General features: G+C 42.2%; 1 protein-coding gene across 1 annotated transcript in view; it reads right to left on the minus strand.

Moving 5' to 3' along the window:
• RNF150 (ring finger protein 150) overlaps positions 1 to 17,471 on the minus strand; it is a 122,153-nt gene extending 104,682 nt beyond the window's left edge. Inside the window, exon 1 of the mRNA XM_082281874.1 lies at positions 16,853 to 17,471. Within this exon, the coding sequence (XP_082138000.1) occupies positions 16,853 to 17,318 (466 nt within the window). The 5' untranslated portion in view covers positions 17,319 to 17,471. The remainder of the gene's footprint in view (positions 1 to 16,852) is intronic.
• Positions 17,472 to 20,689: the final 3,218 nt, after the last annotated feature.

Consider the following 20,689-nt stretch of genomic DNA (forward strand, 5'->3'; position numbering starts at 1 on the left):
TGTAGTATCATGCAGTTTCAGATACTTACATGCTATTTCACATGCCTGTTTCCTCTCGCGTTAAAAAAACAAACCGAACCAAACCAACCGAAAAAACAAAACCACCAAACCAAAAACACCCAATAAAGCCCAACAACAAACAAAACACATGCTGGCTCCCAGGGAGGAATGCTAGTCATAACTATTGAAAATTTTTCTCTGCTGGTAGTATTAGTGCTGCTCATGTATTTCTGTGTTTGGATTGCATCAGAGATGAATTCAGCCTGTACGTGAGAGGACATAAAAGGCAGGTAATTCTCTTTACCTTGGTTCTTGTATGATGGCTTATGTTCTCTCTCCTCATTTACTTTTCTGTCTTGGATGACTCAGTGTCTACATACGAGCAGATCAGAACTACAAGCTGAAATAATGAACCTAGCTACCCTGTTATTTCCATGCTCAATCACCTATCTGAAACCCTCCTTTGATTTCTCATAGTTTTATGTAATTGTAACATTTCTGTTAAGCATTGCTGTGCATTTGATATTTCTGTCTGAATTCAGCCTCCTACAATTAATCTGGATCAAGAAGATCAAAAGGCAAGATGTCTTTAGGATACAGCAGTGCCTCTACAGAGCGAGAGAGAGAGTCTCTCATTAGCAACCACCTTGATTAGCAGAGAATTTCACTGTAATATGGCATGCTGAAGACTTACAGAGAGGTTAAACAGTTACAGATTTCCAAAATGAAGGTGTAGTGAAAACTGAAAACAACTTATTTTCAGTACAAAACATCCTTCAGTATCTTGTAATCAGACCCTGAAAAAGAGAGGGTGATCTGAAGCATGTTAGAGAACCCAAATGAGATTAACATAGCAGTGGTTTTGAAAATCCCACAAGCTCTCAAAACAGATCGGCATCACTCAAAACACAGTATGTGTGCCAGAATGAAGGCACTGAAATCACCATGTGGTATTGCCTACATCGTGGTGTCTTCAGCTGAATGGTATTTCCAGAAAACTTAAGGAAAAAAAGAAAAAAAAAAAAGATTACCAACCAGCCATGTATTTGAAGATCTAATAACTAATCCTCTGTCTGGAACAAATTCAGCCCATATTGAATGCCATTTCAACTTGGTCAGGCAGGAAACAGTTTAGAAATGACCTCTGCTAGGCTCATTGTGGAGAGACATTGTCTCTGTAACTATTTCTATGACAACTGTCCACATTTATTTGGTATATAGATGGATGGCATAAAACGCAGATTCCACTCCTTCACCGGAGACTGTGAATGCTAATTTTGAGCACTCTCCTAACAACCAGCACGGAAGCACTCCCCTCGTGATGAGGCTGTCATCATTGCCATTCCTTCTTAGTATACCAGTTAGTGAAGAAAGGTGTGAAAACCATACTGTTCTCTCTCTCCAAATTTAGAGCAGGTATTTTTGCAGTGCTTCCAGCCAGTACCTGCTTGAGATTCAGGAGATTTTACCTTGACTACGACTTTTGTCAGGCAGCACCCTCTCTCCCTGCCCTTGGAGACAAGCTAGCAGGGATGTGCATCTTGCACACCAAGCTTCTCAGCCTCTTCCAAACACAGCTCTAACAGTACCACACCACCCAATTCCTTTCACTTCATACGAAAGCCATAAGCCTTGTAGGTACCAAATTTTAGCTGTCAGTAGATTTCAGAAAAAAATGTTTTGAAGCCCACTGTCAGAAATACACAGAAGACATGACCTACTATTCTCAAGCTCTTAAAAATGTAAGAAAATTAACTTCTACCTATATAATAAATATAACAATGACTACCTATTTTATACATTCACTTGAGGCCAGGTGGACCCTTTTCAAAATGTGCTGGAGAACTACTGCCACTTAATATTTACAGGTTCAAGGCTGACCCATCATTTTACTCAATTACAAAATAATCTTAATGAAGCCCTGGTGTTGTCTACTGTTTTGCCTGGATGGAATCCAACAGATATGTACAATTCATATGAAATGCTGGCTGTTGATACTTCACTGGCAATGCTGGTGAAAGCCTGGTATTATGTTTGTTGGTGGCTCTTCTGTACTTGACAAAGTGTTAAATACTATGAGGGCAGCAGAAGACATTACAATGAGTTCAGGTATTTATTTTCCTGATTTAACTATTTGGCGATGAAATCCTTAGGAAGTTTTGGCATTGACTTCAGCATGGTTAGGATTTCAGAAGTGAGGCTACAAATTAGTGGCATAGGTAAGTGCATTTCTGGAAATCAGCCAGAATCTCAGAATGCTTTTTCTAAGGGAAAGATTAGGGAGTTGGAATTTACAGGACAGTTATTGGAATTCTTTTCATAACATGCAAAAATATAATTAAATTAAATGGGAACTTTGGAGACCCTTAAATAGTGACTAACCTCAAAGTTCAGAAATCAGCACCTGAGCTTGTCTGAAAGCCGTCTGCATATGGAAAGTATGGCCTGTGAAAAGTCAGCTTAGAGCCCGGTCTAATCCCAATTCTCCATGTATGAACTACTGAGATCAGAATATCGTGGGTGGAGAAATTTTTCCTTCCTATGAACTTCTTGTGACTTTTCCAGCTGAGTCATTTATGTGCTTCTTCAAAGTATCGAGGAAAGTGGACCTAAAATTCACCAACCTATTTAAAATTTCATAAATTCTTTCAGTTTTCATGCTACCAAGGCTGTACAGAGCAGCACCCTTTCCCAAAACAAGGTACAATCTCTTCAGTGCTAGAGTCTGGAGGTGCTTGCAGGCTGTGAATATTATCCATTTCAGTGACAGGGACATTCTCATTATTAAAGATGGAAACAAAAATAAAAATGTAATTTTTTTTTTTTTTTAAGTTGACTTAATATCATGAACTTTATGAATAAAGACTTAATGCATTTTCTCAGATCCTGAAACTCTTGCCAACAAGTGGAGACAACTGTTGGGTAACAGCATGAACATCAGGTTTATTTACAAATTAATCAAACCTGCAGTAATTCACTGACGGATGGATTCCAATTCTGTTTTATTAAACAAGGAGACACAGGAGAAGGCAAAGTAGGGCCCAGGCCCGTGAAGAGCACAGCACTCACAAACAGATACTAATCACCTCCACTCACAATGCAGGCCATTCACTTTATGGATTATGAAACATCTTTGAGGTTTGTGGTGATAAATACAGATTTGCAAAGCACTCAAGACACTACTGAGTCACCTCAGGTATTCATTAGTACTTGTGTATCCTACATTAATATTTGCCTGGTCTAGCAAGTCTTTCTGTGACATTAACACAGTTGTTGTGGGGCACCCGTATGTACTTAAAGGTTATTAAAAGTAATAATTGCATTATTTCCAGGCAGTTAGCTTTTTAGGAATGTCTAAAGGAGGAACATCTGTTAATATTACACTTCCCTCCTTCTTGGTTACAGTTTCCCATCATCTCAACATAACCCAAACAACTGTCTAAATGGCTAAAACTCCTATCCAAAATTGATATGTACCACTGGGAACATTAAGGAAACCTCTCCTGAATTTCTCAAAACAAAATGAAGCTGACAGACTGATAAGGCCACAAGGGAGGATGCAAAATTTTATCTCCTGGCACCAAATCTGAAAAACATTACCATTATTATTCCCAAACTGGAATGGGTGTAAGGTAAGGAGCTGCTGTGTATTAGATTGGCCTTAGATATATGTGTATTTCCAAATTAGGCAACTCCCTGATTGGCAAAGAAATGCTGTGTGGCTATTCTAAATTACATAAACTCCCCTAGCTCACCTAGCAAGTACAAATGACTGGTTGATACACATCTTTAAGCCATCTTTAAATATCTAAACAGCTGTCCACGCTTCCCACAGCTGTGATTGTTCCTCTGCATGCAATGGTGACACACATCAAGTAAAACACAGTGGAGAACAGAGAGCAGCTGGGTTTTAAAGGGTTTGGGTGCCCAGCTTTTCCACAGATGGAAGGGGCACAGTGTTCACTGGAAGTTAAGAGGCACCTTTGCTTCTTAGCCAAACTATGTGGAAAAAGGAAAAATAATTAAATAATCTCTTTTAATAGGTATTTATTAAGCATCTCTTTTATTAAATATATAAAGTGTGTGTATCTTATTTTTACAATTCCAAATAGAAGTGCTTATTGTAAGGATCTTGAGTATTCACAGTGCTATAGGAGGGCATAAGCTGCACCTGAAGTGACCACAGTAACATTCTTAGTAAAAAGCCTCTGGGCTATGTCAGACACTTCTACATCTTTCACAGATGACATTTCCTCCCAGAACCATTTTCAGTGACATTTAGTCAAGGTGCTCAACTTCTAGTCCATTCTCAGCAAGAACTAAATGTGAGCTTAACTATAACCATTTGTGCAAACATTTTCCTCAACTGGGACATGAACTGTTCTCCGAATTAATTTAATGTAATGTATACATAAGAAGTAATTTAAAAATACCTACTACTGAGTTTTAAGACAGCCAAATCACTACCTTAGCAAAGTGAGAAGTGGTTTTTAAGTATTGGTCTCATTTGCAAGGAAGACATTTTAGGAGTTGCTGTATCAGTCCAGGTGAGACCCCATTAAAATTGCCTCCCTGCTATTACTACCAAGGAGTCTATTGCTTTACATACGCACAGTAGCTCCTGTTTTGTGGGCTAACCCACAACAGATTTGGCTAGTCAGAGCCAAAGACAGCAGCTTTGTGATAGAATTTATAGAGCTGTCTTTGCACTGGCAAGAAATACTCCTGGTCTTGCGGCTAGAAAATGAAAAGACAACAGTAATCATTGTGCTAATTCAACACAACATTGGTTAAGAACTAAGAACAGATTCTACACTTCAAATGTCCAAGGTACTCAACAGGAGATGTTCTACGCTATAAGTTCAGTGCTTGCTTTGTTGTTTTCTGCAAGTCTAACAGAAGAAAGATGGCTACATAAATTAGTTAATGGGAATGAAGCCCTTAAATATTGCAGAAAGAAGTGATGTCATGCATATTTAGAAACCAGATAACATAAACTCTCTGGCACCAAAAATTTCTTCGAACTAACAACCATTAGAAAGCATAATTTTGGAAATAAATAGTTATGCAGTCATATTTTTGTTTTAAAAATTGTCTGTGGACTCTCATAACTTGCATCTCGATAAGTTCTGGTTAGTAGACCAGGACAGGAAAAAAAAAAGGGGGGAGAAAAAAGGCTGTCTGGGTATTCAACAAAGAAAAGAGAATGTTTCTAGGTGAAAAAAACCACCAACCCCAAACCCCACTAACACTGAACAAAGAAATGTTCCTATGTATCTTCTTAAGCAGGGGTCAGTAGGTCAGGGGAGTAAAGATGACAGATGAGCTCCCTGAAGAATCAATGTGCACTAGATGATCCCAGCTGCCTTAGATAGAGCTCATGGCTTTCACCTGCACTTCAGCTGTTTGGTAGCTTTCCGTATCTAATTCACCTGTGGATCCAACTGGGCAGCACTCTGGGAGCAATGCAACCCGCCATTCCCAAACTGCTAATGGCAACGAGAGAAAAACATACAAGCTCAAACCAGAGCTGACCAAGAACCTTGTCATCTCAAGGAATGATCCCACCACCTGTGAAGCCAGCAAGGAAGGACTGGAACAAATAGCAGTGAGGCAGCAGACAAGAAAATGTCAAAGATCATGACAGTGGGTGCCAGTGAGAAATGGGAATCAGTGCAGAACTGAAATGAGGTTTAAGATATATGGGTTAGTCAAAGACATTTCACAGTCTCTGAGAGGAAAACTTCCCACATGATGGGGAGACCACAGGGGTCACCACCTATTTTAATGTCTTTTCTTATCAACATGAATTCACCTCTCCAGGATTCAGGTTCATCCACATGACTTTTATCTAATGGCTATTTCAGCTGTTTCTCTGGCAAAGCAAATGATGGTACTACTGTCTTTTGAACTATTTCATCCTCACCTGTGATAGTTTTGCTGCTCTAGGTTGCATTCCATCACAATATTTCCTTGTGCTGGCATTAAACAGTTAAATAAAAGTTTTAGAATATAAAGGCTTTCACATCTCTCATGCTGCAAGACAAGCTTGGTCGGTTGGTGGAGGCTTATGGACACCTCTCTGCATTTGTTAGCTATCTTCAGACAAAAAATAGAAGTGGCTCGGACTGTTTTTATTGCAAGTGCCTTTTCTTGCAGTTTCCTCCTCTACGAGCAACAGTCACAAAGAAATATCAAGCTGACTTTGGTTCATCACTGTCACCCAGCTAAGGGCTTTGCAGAGATCCTGTTGTGAAAAGCTGATGTTTCACTCCAGAGGGTTTATCTTTGCCCACAGTGCAGAGCTTCTGCCAGAGCAGTTTTGAGTCTCCAAGCATGGAAGAGAGCTGGGTCATAGTTCCAGAGAAGTATCCTAAAACCATAAGAACTACTATAAACACCTTCTCTAACCTTCCTTGTACAGATGCCACCATAATTTTCCCAGAGAATGGGGTATTTTTCCCAGGATTTGACATTTAGAGAACTATCCAGTTCCATGCAAATAACATTAAGGTATGGGCAACCATTTAGGAAATTGCATCATACTACAAGCCTGAATTTATCTCACTTCCATTGACAGCTACTGATCCCTGTTATGCCTTTGTGAGAGCAATCTTTATCTCACACTGAGTGTTGTTCCCGTGTGCATCTAGACACAGTGATGAAATCTGCTAGTAAAGACACAAAGCAAGGGCTAAAGACTCTACACAGCTTAGGGACTGCACTGTGAGAAGACAGAAAGCTGCTGCCACACAGTCACAGGGAAAAGAAATTCAGCACTGCAAACCTGAGGTCAGTATCTTTAAATAAAACTGATGATGATCAGATGCATGCATTGATTCCTGGAGAAAAGTGAGTTGGGAAAAAGTCAGGTCTGTGCTCTGGATTGGAACTAGTATCTAAAGCTGGTAGAAGCTGACTAAAATGTAATGTATCATCAAAAAAAGGAAAAGGGAAATCAATCTGCTTCTGAAACTGAAATTCAGAAACATAAAATATTTACTAAAATAAAATTTTTATTCAAACCAGACCTGTAAGATCTTTTCCAGAGAACAAAAACTTTCCAAAACAGTTTTCTGTTGAAAATCCATTTCACTACCTAAGAAAAACAGTTCTGATAGAAAAAAATCCCATCAATTTTTCTAGCATCCAGAGAGGGGGAACTTAATCTTCTTCCATAAAAGCATGAAAGAGAGGAGACCATAATTTAGTCCATTAAGAATTCATGAAAAAGACTTAGGAGTGCTCAGCACAAATGCTTCCATGCACAACAAATGTGCTATGCCTGTCCCTCTTCTGATGACTTCCCAGTTGCTGGTGTCCCACTCCTCTGAGCCCACCCTGAGCAGCAGACAGCAGACGCTCTTTAAAACCAGAGTCAGCTGCAAAGGAAAAACCACCCATAGAGCATAATCCTGCACTGCTTCCTCTTACAGTCAAGGTTTTTGCAAAGCAAATAGCATTTCACTCCTTTTGTCAACCTGGTAAGGAGTAGGCAGAAAGGAAAAAAAAAATTCAAAATAGAAGAGATGAAAAACAGGTGCAGAGCACATAAAGGGAAAGGGAAGAAGGCAAGAAAAAAAAAAAAGGGTGAGAAGTCCAAGGAAAAGATTTACAGGAAGCAGGGATAATAAACAAAAAAACCCAACAAACCAAAGGAGAGAAAAAATTAGGCAGAAAATAAAGAGAGTATAGGATTGAAGGAAAGATAAGGCAAGGCAAATGTATCAAAGGCAGCACTATAAAAAGACATAATGTATTTTACTCAGACAGCTCCTCATTTTCCAGCATGAGAAATTTTGATGAAGTGTTTAGTAAAGGTATGAATTTGATGGACAACCAGATGGTACTTCCAAACACATGGACACATGAAGAACAATAAGAGACCAGGCACAGAGATTGTGTAATCTTGCAAAAGCTGCCTCTGTCAAGGAGCATGATAGTGGCAGGTAAAACTAGGAGACAGCGAGCATATAGCAAAAGCTTAAAAAGGCACAAGAGGGGAAAGCATACTCCGTGCAAGTGTAAAAAGCAATCATGAATGTGACTGCAGCATCAGACTGTCCTGTTTTAAAGACTGATTTATTTTTGAGTACAAACAGCGACATGTACTAGAAATATGGCCGAAGATTTAAGATTCTCTAACACAGAGATTTTCAAAAGGGCAAAGGAAAAGCAGAAACAATTTCTGTCTTCTAACAGAAACTACTGAAATGGAAAAGGAAAAAGAATAGGAACATTTTAGCTAGCATCACAGGACGTAACACCAGAGAGATCTTTATCAGATACTGATAGAGAACTCCTGCCTAATTAGAAAATGCAAGAAATCTTTCATAGTGAAACTTGTTAGACACCCAGAGCTTCGATCCTGAGGACCTGGAAATGCTCTGCTGCTATGAGAATAACAATTAGGTGCAAAAGCTTCTGAAGTGCTCCAAAATCAATTTAACCAAAACAATAAAACCATAGAGCTTATCGTGCTGGGTCTGAAACCAGGCAACCCACAACACATATTCAGCTAATGCTGACACATTTTACAGCAATCTTAAGATTAGGCATATACGTTAATCAAAGATTAAACTACCCACTAGGGTCTGGAGTCCATTCTGAACACGGCTGTGTAATGTCAGGCACATTCAGTGTAATGTAACAGTGGCCATGCTAAAAAAAATAAGAATTTTTTGACATGGACTGCAAGATGAAAACAACAAATAGAGGAGCACAGTTTAATGATGTGTGATTTATAAAGCTGGAAGCCAGAGATTAATGTGATGTATAATTCCCTTTAAAATACATATATTATCTGGTGAGATATTCTTACAATGACTTTCAGGAAAAAGATGGCTTGTAAGCAGAGTCTGGAACAGTGAGAAGCAAACCAAAGAGCATATAAGAAGGGAGGAAGCCCAAGATACAGAACAAATTACGAGGAAGAGTAAAATCCTGTATCATTAAGTCCATTTCAGTGACAAACGATGATGGTTTGTAGACAAATATGTCAGTAGTAAGGGGTTGTCTTGGCAGAAAACTATACAACAAGAACTGCTTTGTTATGGAGCATCCCACTGCTGAGGTCCTCTCTCAGGATAAAAGCTCACAACACTATGGAATACAAATTAATTTTAAAAAGCTATGTCTCACTAAGTGTGTAGCACAGGAGAGCACTTGCCAACCCACCCTCTTCCATGTATCCCTGGAGGAACTGCATTCCTGTGCAGATGTATCTATGTTGCTTCTATCTGGGTTTAAGAAGTATGCAAGACATACTCAATCCAGGACTCTATGGAGTTACATGGCTGTAATTTTCGTTTCTGGGGTTTGGGAACTAAAAAGATATACATTTTTTTTCCTTTTAATTTTGTCTCAAGCTGAAAGTACCTCTCCAATTTACAGAAATTTATGTACATAAACACAGTTAAACACATCAAATTCAAGACCAAAGTTCTGACGAGACGCTCAGGTCTAGCAGTATAATTGAATATCGCTATGATTATACTGTCAGAGGCAAACAAACAGGCACTTCAATTCATTGACATTATTTATTGGCCACTCTTGAGAGGGAAAAGAAATGAACAATTATTTCTTAAAGCTATTATCTTTGAGTAACACAAAATAAAGTTTTTCATATTTCAGTGTGGAATAGCAATAAAACAGTTTAATTTTTTCATTGTCTCCTTCATTTCTACTGAGTTCAGTTTTCTAAGGGTTATTTCAAATAATCTATAGGAGACAGAAAGTAAAGAATGCCCTTGTTAGGCCTCTCCTGTAAAACACAGCTGCATAGTATTGTTGTTTCATATGCAAACAATATTTATAACCTATCTATTAGAACTGGTAAAAGAAGAGGTGTTTCCCTCCCATCCGTTTTTAAACTAAAAACCATTGTTTCCAGCAGGTGGTAAGAATCTAACTCAGTAATTTTCAGCCTAGCCTGGCTGAAGAATTACTTCTGATTACACTAATATGGCCAGTGCATCAGATAGTAGATACAGAGCTGGTAGATTTAATATGGTGAATTTTTTAAGTTAAGGTTTCACCTAACAGGTTTGGGTTTTCTTCTCCAGGTAACAGAAATTGTAGTTCTCAAGAGAATTACATTCTGAGATACTACATCCAAATGCACTCATGAAAAGCAGGATACTCTGAGGGGTCCTTGATCCCTGCTCATCCACATCGAGGACCTGGTCAAACTGTGCAGTGCCTGACCAGACGCTGAACCATCCAGATTTCTTTTCCAGAGAAACCAAAACACTACACAGTGGAACGAGGAGAGCGCTGGTCATGAACAAAGTCCAGGATCACATCCCACTGAGGAATCAAGACATAGCACTGTAAAGCCTGTTTGGACACAACCAGTTGCAAAATATTTTGCCACTTCCTTCTTCTTACAATTGCCATATAACTCCCCTAGACTGTGCGGCACAATGGATACAGTTGGCTTTAAACCTTATTTATCCTTTAGCAGCTATGCCTTTGTAGAAGGTATGAGAATTTAATATTACTGCAAGGTATAGAATTACTCATTAACATTTTCCTACGTTTTGTATCGCTTGCCTCAGAACCATTCTCCTTACACAGACTGCATTTGTTTCTGAAGCACCCGGAAATTCTTTCCTTTGCAAGATGCTAAGCAAAAAGCACTGTGATGATACTGGATGGTAACACTATAGGAAGCAGCCCTGCATTAGTAAGGTGGCAGATTACATGGACTACTCAATCTTTTCCATATCTGATTTCTGTGAGTCAATGATTGTATTGTTCACTCCCTTCTGCACCAAAGGAGTCATCAAGTGACTGTTACTCAAATGTAGCTGAAAGGGCAGAAGTGGGGCTTCTCTTGAAATGAATGCTGTTTCTGTGCAGGTTAGCTATGTAGAAATTATTGGGAAGTGGAGAAGTTGTTGGCCTATCCCTTCATAAATGCCTAACTCTTCACCAGCCTGGCTCGTGGTGTATGGAGGCAGACGTCACTTGAAACTCAGTCATCTCACATGACAAAGCACCATGAGCTCCATCAAACAAGTGCTGCACAATAATGGGTTCTTTTAGGCCTTTGCTTACATGAGAAAAGTAGAAAGTGTCCTCCTCTCTCACCAGGAAAAGACTCTTAGGAGGGCCAACACTGAACTAGTTAGTTTTCTCTCCCTTTTTGCTGAAAATGTTCCTGTCCTCTGTGATGTGGAGTGAAGGGAGGTAGCACAGAAATATATTTGCATCAATTAATGTGCTACACTAAGCCACAGACTGCCACAATATTCTAATAACCCAAGCTAACATTACCATTTTAAAGACAAAATACCAATGGAACTAGGACAAACCACTGCTTTCTCAAAAGCAAGCCATTCTCCTAAGGACTATATATCAAAAGGAGGTGCTCCAGATCACCAGTCAGCAGTTAGTGTGGATATGGACACAGTTTTGTTCCTGAGGAAGATTTTCTTCTTGCTGTGTCACTTCTTACTGCAGAGATCTAAGGACAGCATTTGTATGAATGCCACTGTATACAAATGTTGCAGATAACCAAAGCAGAAATCTAACTGCTTTTGCAATCAATAAGCTTGGAGGATCAATGAAATCTTCAATGAATCAATACTTCACCTCTTTGTAGGGAAAGCTGTACTTTATGACTTGATCCAAAGCTCAGTGGATTCTGTGTCCTTCCACTATCTTTCTTCCCACTGTCTGCAGTGGGCTCCGAAGGAGGTACATGACCCAGCCATGAGGGTGAAAGATGGTAGACTCAACATGACAAAAAAGCATCTCATCTAATGACAAAACTCAGTGCCCCAGCTGAAGTGGCTGTCCCAAGTAGTACCAGGGACTAATGGTATTTTGTTGTTCTAGTCCGTGAAGGTCAAATTCATTCCTTTCAATTCAGTTTAAGCTAAACTAGTTACCTAACAGCAAGTGCCCCCTCCACCTGGCATACCTGAACACACGGGCAGTAAAGCAGTCTAGAACCTCACCAGAGCAGAACTAGCAAGCAGAAGTGTGGCTCACTAGGGAATGCAGTGGGACAGCCGGTCAGCTATAAATCCTGAATTTTGATAAACACAGAGAACTAGGTTTTCAAAAACTGCAGAAAGCCAGGCCTACATGATGGATCCAGGAGCCCTTCTAGTTCCTGAGGATGGCAGCACATCCCAGCAATGCCTCAATGGATAGGGCTCAGAGATGCACTAATCTCCATCTCCCTCCCTCACTGAGTTTCTATTAGGAATCAATCTTGGGTGCCTGGAACAGAAAAAAATTATGGCAGACTCTGGAAGGCTGAAATCTCCAGCCCTCAATTAATTCACAGTTATCCATATGTAAATTCAGTGTGAATGCTCTCAGCACATTTTCCTCATTAGAATTCCACAGAAGTTTAGGAAAACAATTGTTTTAATAAGGAAACAAATGTAATGTAGCTACAGTACTGAATCAAGTTTGTAAAGAGAGAAATCTTCAACTCTGGTGTTTAATTTGCACATCACTACAAATCTACAGGGTAGCCCAAAGCCCAAACTATTACCATCTTAAAATATGTAAAAGGTAAGACTAGTCACTGATCAAGGAACAAAAATCTGAGTACAAAGGAAGAAACTCTTATTGAGCTGAATGCTCCCAGGTTGAGGCTGGCCCCTTCACAGCACATGTGGAAGGACACATCTGAATTTGCAGTGGGATGGCCATGCCTTCCTCATGCAGTCTAGGACACACACACTGCACCTGAGGGCCAGAGAGGGAGGGGAGAAGTCAGAATCATCTTAGACCACTTACGAGATTCATGTCTCAAAGGTACAGCTGCTACTTGCTGCTGTGTGTATGAGCCATTACAAAAAAATGAGGCATCTGCCCTTAAGGGGCTGTCATAGGTGAGGCACGTGACTTAAAATTTTTCATGGGATGCACTGGAGAAGCAGAATACGGAGAATGCAAAACTGCCTGACTAACACATGTTCCTGGTGCAAAATACATAGGATGCAATTTACTTCACATATTAACAGTATCCATTCTGTGAGATAATCTGATGCACCTCAGAATTCCAACTGAATGTTACAAACTACGTAGAATATTATAGATTTGATTTTTACCCATATATGAATCATGTACCATCACAGTTAACATTCTTCCCTCACGCCAAGCACCTGACAGGTTCCCAGGCTAGAAGTGGTCCATGTAGGTTCCCTCAAATATGAACTGTAGAGAAGGAAGTTCTCACCTTGAATCACTTTCTGGAAGGCTCTCTTACTGTCTCTATTCAGAGCTCAGAGGAAATGTTAGGACATGCTACAACAGGTAGTAAGACTACTTCAAATTAATACTAAATTAATAAATGTAGACACAGTGACTAGGGCCTTTTCAAACCTAGATAATAGCTAATTTGGTCTGAATAAGAAAAAATTTCAATGAGAAACTCCAGCCAACACCATGGATTATTCTTCTGAAGAAAAAAGAACATCCTCTATATTATTAGAGTACTTTTCTGCTAGGGAAGTTGATATTGTAGAAATGCAAAGCACATGGAATAGAAATACTAGATGCTTTTGTTCCTTCTCTGGTTGGATCCTACTTAGTCAAAAAGCAAACGAAGTCATACTCACAGCTCCTACACCATCCTTCAAGCCAATAGAAATAAAGATGCCAGTTTGCACAGGCTGTAGCAAATGATATACAAGCTAGGGACATCCCAGCAGGGGAATCCCAGAGCTCTGCATTCCCTGTGAATGCGGATGTCAGAACTCCACCTCACCCTTCGGGGTGTGCAAGCAGCGACCTCAGTACAAGCTCCCTGAAAGCAAAGGCTTTCCATGGGGTGATGGAACTGGTTCAAATTGCACACTTTGTGTTGTATGGGGTTCTATAAATAAATCCTGCAGAGTCATATTTTAAGATTTCCGCAACAAGCCTTGATATAATACTACCCTGGTTTTGATCTGGGGGTGGTGGGAGGGAGATCTGTGGACCCTCCTTCAACTTCATGCACAGTATCTTGCTAGAGTTGCCTATAGATTTTAAAATCAGGAGGCACCACATGAGCAAAGGGTCATTGGCATGCACTGTAGCAGAAAACAGGAAATATAATTAAACACAGAGCCATGAGGTAAGTTCTTTGGCAGGAGAAAGACACCATTGGGAAGAAAGTGGCAAGGGCAAAGCACTATGAAATGGCAAAGTAACGTGATTAAGGCAGGGAATGAAGCACAGGGGTAGAGATGAAGAAACAAGGGTGAGAGGAGCAGAAAAAGCAGCACAAAGCGGTAAAGTGACAATAAGAGAAAGAAGGCAAAGCATACAGAAGAGAAGAACATATGTAAGGGAAAAAAAACTGTCTTAGGGGTAGTATTACTCTTAGCAGTAACAGTTATTTAGTAAGGGCAGAAGCCACATTGTTATGCAACAGGATACACTTTTCTGTATAGGAAGAGTTTGTTTAAGCGTCTATGAAACCTCAAAAAAATCTGTGGGAGGAAAATAAAAAACTGAAAAACGCCATATTTCTTTTGACTTTTAAATTGCTTTTTTGGTCATATTTCACCCTCCTCTCTCAACCTCCAAGTATTTTCCAGGATGGAATTTTCTTCTTCCCACTCCAGGATTTGGCGTGGGCAGAGCACTGCAGATGCTGCTGAACTCAGAAACCAAGAAACTGATTCATTTTTTCCTTGAATCTTGTGCTATCATTTAGACTAGGAACAAGCAAATGTCAAAGGCTGCAAGTTAGAAATTTGCAGCCACAATTTTACACAGCTTGAACATTTGCTTTGTCCCAGAGTAAGAGTCGTACCAGAGGGAGAGTAAAGTTCTGAAACCCTGCTAGATTGCTAAATATCTAAGAATAATTATTTTTCCTTCTGTTCCATCAGACTTGTGCTCTAGAACTCCTCTCAGTTTTGACTATGTGCAGAGGACAGGTCTTCTCTAAGGTAAGCCCAACAACCATTATTCAACTTCGCTGAACAAAAATCCTTAGAATGAGGACAACCTCCTCAAATCAATGAGCAAAGTCCGTCAGTTTCACTGATCATGTTCCACAAGTACAGATTAATTTCTGCAAGTTTCCTTTCATTTCAGCCTCCGGTGCTGTACAAACCCACTGCTAGGTATCAATTCAGTACTCAGAAAGGATTCTCAGAACATATCCTCTGGAGTCATACCACATAAAAGAAGCTGCTCCCAGGACAACTGATGGTATATTTTTTAAATCGGAGGCCACTTTAGTAAGAAAGTTGCCTTCCCTACTTCATCTTAGACTTTAAAACAAACTAAAACTCTAACATTTGAAAAGGTTAGACACATTTTTTACTCCCACTGTTTCTTAATAAAACATCATTTGTGTGGGAAAACAGCTTAGTGCATACTTTAAAAACAGCCAAACCATTAATTGATCCAACATGTTGGCAGTTTTAGAGAAACTTACTAGAGAAGAATAAACTATGCTGCATCTTAAGTTTTAAAACAGCCTGAGCTTTACTTTGAGGGTGCATAAGTATGCCAAGCTCCTCCTGCTTTATACTGTTCAGAATATAATCTGTGATACCTAAAGTAGGAAGAAGTGTAATCTGAATACTGCTAAACCATGGGCAGATAATAAAGCACAGTTTTAAGAAGCTCAAGAGCTTATGAGTTGCTTGTCTCACAAAACCAAAGGAAAACAATACAAAAAACCCCAGCTTCCACCAACCCTACCAAAGAAACACTAATTTGCTCAATACAAATGGTTAAACTCTGAAACAGGCTGGACATAAGAGCTTCCAAAAGTCCTGCTTTTGCATCAGCAGTATTTTAGCATTACAGTTAGGCAACAAATTGCTTCTCAGCACATCCAAGCCAGCTAGTTTACTGTGGAAATTTTACATGTCATTAGAATAACATCCTGTTTTGCAGCATTTCTGTGTTTCAGTTTACTCCAACTCTACTAAGATTCTACTGGCATGAAACAGCTGGGCATGATTAGTTTCTGGAGGGAAACCAAACTGAGATTTCACAATAGGTGGCATTTTATCTTCATGGCATAGAGAGCTGGTATAAAAGACAAGTGACCCCTGGCAAAAAACACTGTCCCTAAATATAAATCTGGCGAACTGTTTTTAAGACATTTTTTCAGATCAAGCACTGGTACAAAAGCAGTGGGGGTTTTTTTTGTGGTCATAAGCCAAGGTTTAGGCTGTTTCAAATGACTGGATTTTGACTGGGTCCTAGTTGACAAGCAGTATTGGGACCCGACCACCCATGTGCTGATACTGCAAGCACAAACTCCACCAGAACATTCACCTGGGAGAGTGAAACACTGTCCCCATCCCAGTCCTGTACGACATATCTCATGTTCTCACCAAATCAGATACTCGACATTCCTACTTGATCTCACAGCTTTTACACTATCGCAGCCAAGACTCTGGACACCGTGTTCTCTACTTTACTGCACCTCCTGATAAGCCTGCACCACAACATTACAACTTCTCCTCTTCCGAAGCCCTCAATCACACTCGATCCCACACGGCACCTGCCAGAGGACTCTCAGGACACAATGAAACACCGGTGCTTCACAGTGGGATCAGCATCCCATTCTAGACCCAAACTTTACATATTCCAAACTTTTCACCCCTGGAGCACCGGCGTGCATTGCTATGGATGTGCTGCTAGCACATCCATCCTTTGCCACAGCAGCATGGAGAGGAGCTCCATGCCCTCCACAATGGGCACCCACCACTCAGTGACGCCTACAGCCCATCCCGCTCCCTGTCAGGAGGTGCGAGGACAGTTTCCCGCAGTAGCTCCCACCCCAAGAATGTGGGGACGGCAGAGCGGGCTGGAAAACAGGGTCCATCTGTCTGCCCCTCAGCACACCCTTGGGGGTGGCGCGGCTCACCTGCGTGAGGCATGGTGATGGTCTCGTTGGCGTTGCTGGAGCCCAAGTTATAGATGACGACGGCGGAGGCGTTCTGGGCGGCGGCGTGGCGGATCTTGTCCTTGTAGGTGCAGTTTCCCCGCGGGATTAGGGCCACCCAGCTCTTGCCCGGCGCCGGGGCGTTGAAGCGGGTGCCGGGGTCGCAGGCGTAGCGATCTGCGGGCGAGGCGGAGAGGGCCACCTGCCCGCGGGCGTCCTGCTTGGGCGACTGTTCGCCGTAGCGCCCGCACTCGCTCTTCTCGCTGCGGAGCTCGGCGCTGCCGGCCGCCGGGTCGGCGTAGGTGATGTTGACGAAGGCCGTGTACCACTCTTCCTTCTCGGCCACAGTGAAGTCCAGGCACAGCAGATGCACGAAACAAAAGGACAGCAGCCATGTTGAGAGCGCCAGGCTGCGGCACGCTTGGATCACAGACATTGCCATCTTCATCTGCCGGCCCCCCCGCCCGGCCGCCGCCGGTCCGTGTGTGCGTGCGCGCCCCGAGCCGCCGCTCTGAGCGGGGCGGCGCTGCTCCCGCCGGCACCGTGCGGGGACCAGCGAACGAGGGGGGAGGGGGCCCTCCCCTCTGCAGCCGCTGCCTAATTCATGTCGGGGCCGTTTGATTTCCTCGGGCTGGCCCCGTCTCCGCCCTCCCCTCTCCCTCCTCCCTCCTGCCCCTTCGTCCCCTCCCTCGCCCTGCTCGCACAGCTGCCTCCCCCGCTGCTGGCAGCGCGGCCGGGGACGGCGCGGAGGGGGCGGCGCGGTGCGGGGGGGGAGTTTCAGACGCGCACACGGTGGCGCGGTTCCCAATACGGACTCGGTCCCGGCCCGGCCCCACGGACAGACGCGCTGCCGGCGGAGAGGGCTCCCGGCGGAAGGGGCTGCCCTCCCCGGCCTTGTGGAGGGGCTGCCGGCGGTGAGGGTTCCTGGCAGAAGGGGCTCCCGGCGGAGGTGGTCCCGGCGGGGGGTGTTCTTGGCGGAGGGGGATCGTGGCGGAGGGGCTGCGCTGCCCGGCCCCGCGGAGGGGGAAGCGCCGGCGGCGGGAGCGGCGCGGCGGCGCCACCTGGCGGGAGCACGGGGGCCGGTCCCAGGGCCGCCCGTGCCGGGATTCCGGTATCTCCCGGGAGCGCAGCCTGGCACCTGTGAGCGCCCGCTTCAACTGTTTTGCTCTGGTTTTCCCACTTTTCCTGACTGCTGCAGGCGACGCTAAGGAATTTGCAAATGTCAGTGTTAGAGTGTAACGATGGCGCGCGGCTCAGAGGGGTGCTCGCTTGTACAGAGGTTTTTAAATACACACCCAGTGCGTTTCCGGCTGTACTTTCCGGAATGGAAAGGACAGGCGCGTTTAATAAAATCAGGTGTGACTGACAGGAGCACAGAAAGCCTCAAAGAACGATGGAGCTGCTCCCTGGAGGCAGTTAAACTATGTGCTTAATTTTGGTTCGGTGAAAGCCCAGACTTGGGGATTTTTAGTGTATGAAACATCCCAAAAGAATTTTGGCCATGACTTGACACCTTTCAGAAGGATCAAAACACAGCTGGACTCTATGTCTGTCCATGCTAGTGCAAATGATGGCCAAAATTCCACTTTCCTATCACTATGTTTCTATCACGTCTGTTCAGTAACAGAAGAATTTCTTACAAGATTTATAGGTAGTGCCTATTTTAGCCCGTGAGTAAAACCTGCCGCTGGAAATGCCATTCACTTTCATTCAATTGTACCTGAGTATCTCACTGGCGTCAATATTTGCCTCTTTCCAGTTTATGTTCATAGCTGCCCATGATCCAAGCAAACCAGCCTTAACCATGTTTTACACACACACCTGCTGCTTTGAAAAAGTTAATTCCCCAAAGCTGAAAAAAAGTGCATTTGGGAGAAAAATGTGAATAGGGGAATAAAAGAGAGAAGTTTACAGGGAAATATGGTAATTTTACATCAAGCAAGAGGAAAACTTTCCTTGAAAGCCCATTCTTGAAAAAGCAAAGTCAGCAAATGAGAAGAAAATATTACCATGTAGAACTAACATTGAAAGGCAAAAGTAGATTGCAATCAACACTTATTAGAAAGTGTTGAGATTTCATCTGGGAAGCAAAAACCCTAAGGGGAAAATCCATGCCTGGAAGGGCTATGGGCAATAAAGCATTTGTATACTTAGAAGTGTAAGGAGTATTATTAGAAGAGAAGGCTAAAAAAAGTTGTACTAGTTTGAAAACAAGCTAGTGGGAGACACCAAGTCAGAATAACAATTTAATAGGAAAACAAAAATAAAGGCAGAAAACACTGGTTCAAACTGACAGAGTCAAGATACAACCTGACTCCCTGTTAATCAGGGTGGTGGTAGCAGTCCAATAGAATGGTGGCTGGAGTCTTCTGAAGTGGCGATCCTGTAGGAAAAGGGTCTGCTCTTCCTCAGGTCCGGTGGTGGCTGTGTAGCTCCTGTCCTCTGGAAATCCAGTGGAAAGGGTTATCTCTGGTGTTCAGAATCTCAGATTATATCCAGGATGGAATGCTTGATTCCTCCCTCTTCTGGGTGGAGCATCTCACAATGGGGTAATGAGTCATGAGGCCAAGTGTTGATTAGGCTCATTAACAGAAGATAGTCCGGAGGGAGTTATCTCTGAGTCATGCAGCAGGACAATGATGGGCCATTAGCAGAAAGATAGTCTGGGGGCAGGAGGCAAGGAAACACTGCCCCACCTGATTTCAACGGCTCATGGGGATGGTAACAGAATACACTGCAACCCAGGACAAAAGTACATATTTTTAATAAATGCTTCAGGATTGTATTTGGAAAGAAAGGGAGGACATGTTTGCTAGATAATGGACTCAGAAGAAGCATCTCCTAGGGACATATGAAAAACAGCAGACCCAGAAAAATGGCACACATGTACCAATACAATACCAAAAGAATGGGCCATGATGATTTTTTGCCTTTTCTTTTATACCCCTTTTATATGCCTTTTTATAACTCTTTGTATTCTTAGTGTTTTTTAGCCTACATTCTTAGACTTATTTGTCAAGCTAGGAGACTAAACATCTTGTAGTTAGGGATCAGAAAGCCCCAGACACAAAGGTCCTCTCCAGAACACTTTTTCTAAACTAAGATAGAACCATCCAGGGGAAGGTTCCTTGGGGGGGGGGGTTGTCATTCAGACCTCTCACTGGGGAATCTTTGAGACATATGCTAATTAGTAAGACCTATAATGTTATACCCGATCTGTTGTGAGTGCGCATTTTGGCACATTCCACCTGGACGTGGCACACCTGAGGATCCTTAGAATAAATAGAGGTAAAACCCCATTCTCCCTTCTAGCCATGTTTGATTCTTGATTTTAAGACCAGGAAAAGGCATCAGCAGGAAGACTTAGAGAGTAGCTATCTTTCTGACACTACTTTAAGTAAATATTGGCATAACAGGAAAATCTTGAAAGATTTAGTGTTCAGTTTCCTGATAAGATCCAGAAAAACTAATTATGGCGACCAGTTAGTTGCAGGCTGATTAGGCTGACATGAACCAACCCCAAGAAAAACAAGAGAGAAAAAAATCCAATGTATGGACAAAGTGTTTTTATGGGAAGTGGCCTGCCAAGCAAACATGATTCATGTTTTTGTGAGGAAGTTATCAGTGAGGTTAGTAAAGTTACACAGCCATGTCCATAACAAGTTTTTGAAAAGTGTGCTATTAAATGATATGTTCTCATTACACTGTAACCTATTGGGGACCAGATAAGATTAACTTAGTTGAAACAGAATGTGCTTTAATAGAGCTTAATGTAAAAACACATCTCCAGGTGACAAAGTGCCAGCCACTTTGGAGCAG

Source organism: Coloeus monedula (assembly GCF_965178545.1).
Source record: "Coloeus monedula genome assembly, chromosome: 5".
NCBI classification, from domain to species: domain Eukaryota; kingdom Metazoa; phylum Chordata; class Aves; order Passeriformes; family Corvidae; genus Coloeus; species Coloeus monedula.